Genomic DNA, 7,874 nt, shown 5'->3' with positions numbered 1-7,874 from the left:
TGAAGTTGTGGTATACCAGCCTCTCCTTGCCTCGTGACGTCATGAATATGTTAACTGAAATTTTATTGGGTTAGTAATTTTAACAGCAGATATCACTTCCAAAATACGCAACCTTTCCTATTTTATTGTGCAATAATAAGTGTTTAAACAAGCACGCGCTTACAGGTTTGACAAAATTAAATGAGTAATTTGTAAAAATTAAGATCAAGGCAAGTGGAAAGAGGTAGTCTCTGCCTACCCCTCGGGGAAAGAGGCGTGATTTTATGTATAAATGTAAATTGTAAAAGCAGAAATTTTATATATACAATTTATTAAACCAATGTAACAGTATTAAGTATATGTATAAACATGAAAATATAACAATTTATTATTATACACAAAACTCAATCTGTTTTATTTTTCAGTCGGTTAGTTCAAACTGACGTCTGATATTTTTTACTTGTTAATTTTCGATTAGGTACTGGTAACTGAGAAAACTTTCTAGTTCTAAGCTAACTGACAGACAAATTTTTTTATATGAGGTTCAAACATTCACAGGCCTCCTTAAAATTACCCTGACACAATCACAGTTAAATTCGTTTAGTAATAACACAATTAAAAGAATAGGACCACTCTGTCGCTTTCCCATGGATGTTGTAAAAGGCGATCAAGGGATAGGCTTATAAACTTGGAATTCCTCTTTTAGGCGATGGGCTAGCAACCTGTCACTATTTGAGTTAAAATTTAAGTCAAATAGCTGAACGTAGTCTATCAGTCATTCAAGACTCTGTCAACCCCGCAAGAGATACAGACGTGTATTAAATGTTAGATTCGGAAATATTTCCCATCCTGAGTCATCATCAATGATGGTGGATCATGGCTGTGTATGATTTTCGATGTCACGAGTACTGCCATATTTTCGTCCGTATGTATATAAGCTGAACAAGTCCTCTTAACGCATTCCCATCTTCTTGCTGAATACTTTTTAATTTCACCTCTCTTGTAAAAGTAGTATTGATCAAACATTAGAAATGTTTTACCATTTATAAACTCGATTAGTTTTCCTGCAAAACAATAAACCGTTAAGGTATTTTTAGGTCATGTCCGTTTAGGGTTAGTTCGCACAAAGCGAGACATAACGCGACTTTTTATCATTATCCCACATTATTTTTTTATTAATCCCAACATATATTATAAAGTGAAAGTACGTTTGCTATCTTTTCACAGCTAAGCTACTGAACCGATCTTCATGATTTTTTTCATAAGTACATATGGAACAAATGCGAACAAAACGGCGAAGGAAATTATGCTACAATAAAATAAAAAGTAATCCAAGAATAACTTTTGTAAAAAGAGAAGCGGCTCCAATCGATATACAACTCTTTTGAAGTCGGTTAATTTTCTAAAATCTTAAGTGTAACAAACACTTTCCTGAAAACCGCATTAAAATCGGTTCAGCAAAACGCGAGATAATCATGGACAAATATACATACAGTTCAAAATGAGAAGGTTTGTTTGAAGGCGGTTAAAAAGGGTTTTGCTACTACTGTTTCCTTTTTACTTTGATGAGGGTCTTCTGTTACCTTAAACATAAGCTACTGAATTCAAACGAGGAATAAAAACAGTGAAAATATCATACGTTCATACAATTGGATGAAATAGAGACAAAGATAGGAAAACATTATAGTATTTGTAGAGGAAGAAGACTGATCAAGGTTTAAGAGGAAGTAAGAAAGAAGATAAGACCGAAAGTATCAAAAATAACATTATATATTAATTTAAAAAATGTCTCACTTATTTTATACTTTATTGAATACATTTATTTCACCATAAGCATGTTTATTTCTACTAATTACTTAATATTGATAAAAAGGACGCAATGACATAAGAGAAGAAAAAAGAATAACTATTTTTCTTAATCCTAAATATGTTATACTGATTCATAAAACACTAATTTATTAATAAAACACTGAGACAAAACATCTAGTAAAAATTTTAAAATGGACTTAATATCTGAGAGTTGCTGGAATGGATTTTCATTTTAGATTCTAGTATATTTGCCTTGGCTGGTCTTAAAATATTTCGAGGGTGGATGTTTATGATCTGTCCTCGAGAATCCCACAACATTGAGGTCATCGTCTAGATGCAAATACGCGGGGCAAATCGTGGATTTACTGCAGGCCCATCTATAAGCTTGTCCCTTTTTAACGGCACCTCTTTTGTAATACGTGTAACCGCGGTAGAGATACAAGCGTCTTCCGTTCAACATTTCTATTAAACCAGATTCCATCGGACCTGATGGAAAACATGATGGAGTAAATAAATCGTTTAAAATATCTTTATCTTTATACAAACTATGATATTTCTTTTATTTATCTGCCTTAGTCGTTTATACTAGTTGTGCTAAAATTTAACAGTGCAGTATGGAATATTATTAAAGAATTCAGGTTTTTTTTTGTAAATCAATAAAAATATGAGAATAAAACTAATAGTTAGTAAAACATCAATATAATATTTGACTAGTGATTTCACAGATATTAAACTCATTTGCAAGAATTCTTTTTTATTCGAGTTTTATTGTACTCGTTCCGTATTTATTTGTACACATTGATAGACAATTAATTAAGATACCTAACGTTTTAAATTTATTTCATTTAAAATTGATAGAAGTATATTATACACATCATCAACAGTGTTTTAGACATTTGTAAAATTGTAAATATACAAGCGGTAATACAATTAATTAAGATACCTAACGTTTTAAATTTATTTCATTTAAAATTGATAGAAGTATATGATACACATATCATCAACAGTGTTTTAGACATTTGCAAAATTGTAAATATACAAGCGGTAACAGCTTTCTATTTTCCAAATCTGTTCCTACTTCGTTAGATCTGTAAACCATAAATAAATTAGGTACTTTTAAGTAACAAAGTGACCTATTCACCCACTGAATTGATATTACTTACACGACAATGCTAAAGGTCGTGGTTTCAGTCGGATCATCGATTTCATCTAGCTCATTAGAAGAAATTTTTCGCTTGCATACGCTTACGAACGTATAGGTCTGAAATAGAACAGGGACAACCTGTAACAACGCCGCCAATCCAACAGGTAATTAAGTTGACACAGGTTCTATAGTAACACCCTAAGGATACAATTTCAACATTACTGTAACAAGGTCGTAAATAACAGGTATCGAAAAAATTTAAACACTGACAGATTCGAGAACAGGAGCTGTGGCTTGACTTTTGTCTGCGACACGGACTTGGAATGTCCTATTGGTTTCCTCTTAAATGTTCCATTGAAATTTTGTAAACTGTGGAGGAAGGAACATGATGATGTAATCTATCCCATCCACTACTGAAACTCATTACGTACAGTACGATGAAAACAACAATTTCATTTTATTACGTTTAATGGATAAAAAAAAAGTAAAATTAAACAAACCACAAGAATACAAGTCATGTAGGAATATTTTCGTTAGTGTAAACACAGTCATTTCAAATACGAATTCACATATTCGAGGTCGAAAAAATGAGATCCAATACACGAGATTTTTAATTATCACAAAAAGCATGCAGTCTTAATATAGCTTACTCTAATCTTAATAAACTAATCACAATACATAATACTGGATAAAATGCTGTTTAATATCACACACATGGTAAAACAATGTCAGTCGTTGTTATTTCTCGTACTTCACAAGATGTAGCAAAAAAAAAGAACTGCCGATTCGATTATCAATACCAGCCCCCGCACTATGGCAGGTGCGACGACATATCATCGCGCACTGAACAGTGTAAAGTACAAAATGTCTGCTGACATGTAAGCTTAACTACAGCTTAAATTTTAAAAATCAAACAAGAAAAAAACCTCTTTCCAAAAATATTGAGATGGCCACCATTTCCTCGTCGGGAATAACACCAAATTTTTAATAAGTAGAAAGATTCATCTAAGACCTAGAGTACAAAACTTAATCCTAAATTAAATAAGACACTACAAAGGCACTTTCAATTTAAAGATTGTGATGCAATTCAAAAATAGAGATCCGAGATTTAATCAGTAACATTCTTATAAATTTGTCACCTTTAAGTAAAATTTGACTTCAGAGCGTTACTAAAATAAGATTAGTTTTCAGTCAGAATTTATGTCGTAAATTAAAAAGGAAATACTGTTACTCCCACTAAACAAATTGAAATCTTTCAAACCTACTTGTATATTAATAATTATGTCGACTTCGTTAAAATATGTTTAAACGTTTTGCCATTTAATTTGCATATTTGGTGACTATGTGTATATAATGACTAAATAGTAATACTACAAGTTATAAAATGCCTACGGCGTGACAGAACTAGTGCTAACATACGACGCTTCAAAGATATCAAAATATGGCAAGATGATAAAACTACAAAATACGTTAATTAACTATTGCAATTATTTGGATTATTCCACTTCATTTCCTAGGTGATCAAAATCAACAAGATTTGACTCCACATTTTTGATCACCCAGGTGACATCATCCATGTGATCAAAGTGGAATAATCCAATTATTTTATTAAAAAAATTACAATCATTATAAGTACAAAATTGTAGGCACTATAAATTGATATGACTATACTATTTCAGTTTTTCGTAGTAAATTACTTTGAAAGCTCATTAATATTGAGATTGAGTTATTCTTTGGCCAGTAGGGTTTGCTTTTATCTTTTACCTGCGAGCGTATGAATAAGAAGATAATTACGAAAAATCATAGAACTAATTATAATCAAAACTGTTTTAACTCCAATGCAAATAATTTTGCTCCAATTACGTATTCCAGACACAATCAAAAAAAAGTGTGTGCACATTCAGACAATTGTGTCCACCAAACGATTTCATTAATATTTTTTTTTAATTCAAATGAGTGCGATCCTCTGTGTTATTCTTTTATCGATTCATAGAACATATTCTATATTAATTTTCATTGCGACTTAACTAGTAGTTGGTGAATACGCTATGAGCCACCAAATAGTCATGAAGTGGAGAATGATAAGCGTCGTTAATGAACCCGAGGCCATTTTCTTTATTGTGAATTATATTATCTCTTTCTTCGACGTTGTTAATTGGTTGAATTCTTTTCTCTAGTTTCATTTTGTAATCAATTTTCTTTTTAGCAGGCGGATGGCTGTGATTGACGTTGGCTTTGAGTACTTCTAGTTTGTCAGTGATGATCAGATGGGCTTTGCACTTCCACTTGGAACCGTAGGCGGTGCAGCTCCAGCGAAAAGCGTTTGTTCTGGCTTTGAGATGTTTGTAGAAGGTGAAGTTGTTCAGGCGCAGATTGATTCGTCCACTGGGACGCAAGTAAAATTCAACTGCGAAGAAGAAATTTTGTTTGTGTGAGATTGATTTGAAACCTTGTATTAAAATTAAAGTAAAATAAAACAAAATAACACAAGAGGCAAATGAATGATAAGATGAATATCCAAAACAAATTCTGGATATTCAAAATATATGAATCTAGAAATATGTTTTGGACATCAACCAAAAGGTAATGTATAAAAATAAATACAAAAAAAAACAACAACTGTTAAATTTTGAAAACATATAAAAAATAGGCAATAAATGAAAATGGGTAAAAAAAATTCTTCAGGAATATTAGTGAATAATAGAAAGCCATTGTGTATTATATTTTATAAGTGATTTATAGACTTTTTACAGTATATTACGTAATATCACATAAAATTATATATGCTGAAATTATCACAAAAAAGAAATATATAAAAGACTCAATAAGTACATAAGGTTGAACAATTTACTTCGTTCATTCCAATCGTTGAAATAATACTTTTTTTTTTTTTTTCTACTGCAACTAACAGAGATCAGAATCTGCAACTAACAAGAATCAGATATGGCATTTCAGAGAATACACTTAATTATAACACAAGTTTCATAAGCTGTAACACAATATATACATATTTTAACATTGTTATATAATTTGCACAAATATTTTATCACACGATTTGTCTACTGGTTTCGTATCAATAAAATTGTCAATCGGTCGTGAAAGTTTTTAGAAAATATAGTGAGACATATTTATAATATAATGGATTTGCGGAAAACGAACCCCACGCCCCGAAGCCCAGTGACGGAGATGCACCTGGGAACATGTCAAGATGAGAGAAACGCTAGAATTTACGACTAAATGACAATTTTTTTTCAATATTAATATGCAAAGTATTACTAAAATCTTTAATGACTTAAACTCTCTAAGATTTATAACTAGTTTAAGCTATACTTTTAATTTATAATAATATCATCGTATACAGAAATAAACGTGAATCTATACAACTATTCTGCTATAAACATAAGACAAAAGACAAAAAGATGAGTTAATAACTTTAGTACACACGGCTCAAGAGATACCTGGGCCACCTCCCATATACCAATCAGGGCGAGGAGACACAGCCATCTCCTGAGCCCAACGTACAAAAAAGACTAGTTCAAGTCATGACTCATCGCTTAATCTTTGTACAGGCACAGAATTTATTTAAAGTTTACGCCGCCATGAACATCAGATATCTTCATTGCGAATGGGTTAAGAGCCTGATTGGACCCAAAGGAATCAGCTGATACCTAAAACAAAGAAGAATGCCATATAATTAACTTTTAACTAGAGTTTAATAAAACATTTTATTCAGAATGTATTTACATTTTGCCCAAGTGCAGAGACTATTACATACATACATACATAAAATCACGCCTCTTTCCCGGAGGGGTCGGCAGAGACTACCTCTTTCCACTTGCCACGATCTCTGCATATTTCCTATTTCATATTTCAGAGACTATTAAGTTGGCTGTATTCCATTTGTTTATAAATATTTCAGATAATGTACACCAGTCAGTTGATGAGTTTAAAGGCTTTGGCTAGCTGCTGTTTTACATATTTCACACAAATAAAATTACCATAAATACCACCACCACGCATGGCTCTACCAACCTTCCCGTTATACGAGCCGAATCATAAGAGGAATGCGCTGCCCTCGCGTTTCCTCTCTAATAGCGCACCTTTTCTTATTCGGGGCTTTTAGTTGTGTGTTATATACCCTATCAAATTTCCCTATTTTAGGATACGACGACGAAATGAAAAGAGCACGTCTCTTCACGTCTTCTTCTCAAGAGCATGTATGTAGTAAAAAGCATTAAAACAAAGTCAAACTCACCGCAAAAGTTTTTCTGAGAGTCTCCAAGAAGTATCTCGAAGGCGGGTGTGTATGTTCCGTGAGGGCCTTAGCAACGATCATTTTCTTGGTCACATGGAGGAAGCCCCGACAAGACCTGGAACCCATTTGGGTGCAGCTCCAGCGGTACCCATCTCTGAGTAACTTGTGCTTATAATAGGTATAACCATTGAGAATCAACAGATCTTTCCCATTCCGACCTTTTACTTGAAGGACTGGAAATTTCGAAAATATTAGAAACACAAGCGATTACATAGTAGGCGACAATATTCCCATTTTTTTTTAATTTTATTTGCGTCAAGAATATTATATTAATATTTACTGTTAAAAAACTGTATCAAAATTCGTGGTGTAGTTTTAGAGATCTTAGCATACATACATACATATACAGACATAGGGACAGAAGCCGGGCTTTGCTTTATAATAAAAAAAATATATAAGCGCGTATTTATAACACAATATTAAAAAAGCAGGTCATCTTTGAAAATATGAAGAAATATTAGGGATGAAATATGCTAACACATGCGAAAATTTATAATAAACGAACATAGTCGATATCATCATCAATGTATTGTAAATTCCAATTAGCACATGTATAAGAATATATTTGACTATAAAATATATATTTAGCCAAATTCAAAATGTTACAAGTACATCAGTATAACATTG

The 7,874-nt window shown here is 32.2% G+C and overlaps 1 protein-coding gene across 1 annotated transcript; it reads right to left on the bottom strand.

The window, feature by feature from the left end:
* Positions 1 to 5,761: 5,761 nt before the first annotated feature.
* LOC106130130 (uncharacterized) lies at positions 5,762 to 7,454 on the bottom strand (the record flags this gene model as incomplete). Its single annotated transcript, XM_013328900.2, has 2 exons — positions 5,762 to 6,600; positions 7,188 to 7,454. Coding segments are annotated over 2 exons (357 nt in total), but the record flags the coding sequence as incomplete, so codon positions are not given.
* Between the last annotated feature and the right edge of the window lie 420 nt (positions 7,455 to 7,874).

This window comes from Amyelois transitella, chromosome 10 (assembly GCF_032362555.1).
Source record: "Amyelois transitella isolate CPQ chromosome 10, ilAmyTran1.1, whole genome shotgun sequence".
NCBI lineage: Eukaryota > Metazoa > Arthropoda > Insecta > Lepidoptera > Pyralidae > Amyelois > Amyelois transitella.
This window is presented reverse-complemented; position numbering and strand designations above follow the sequence as displayed.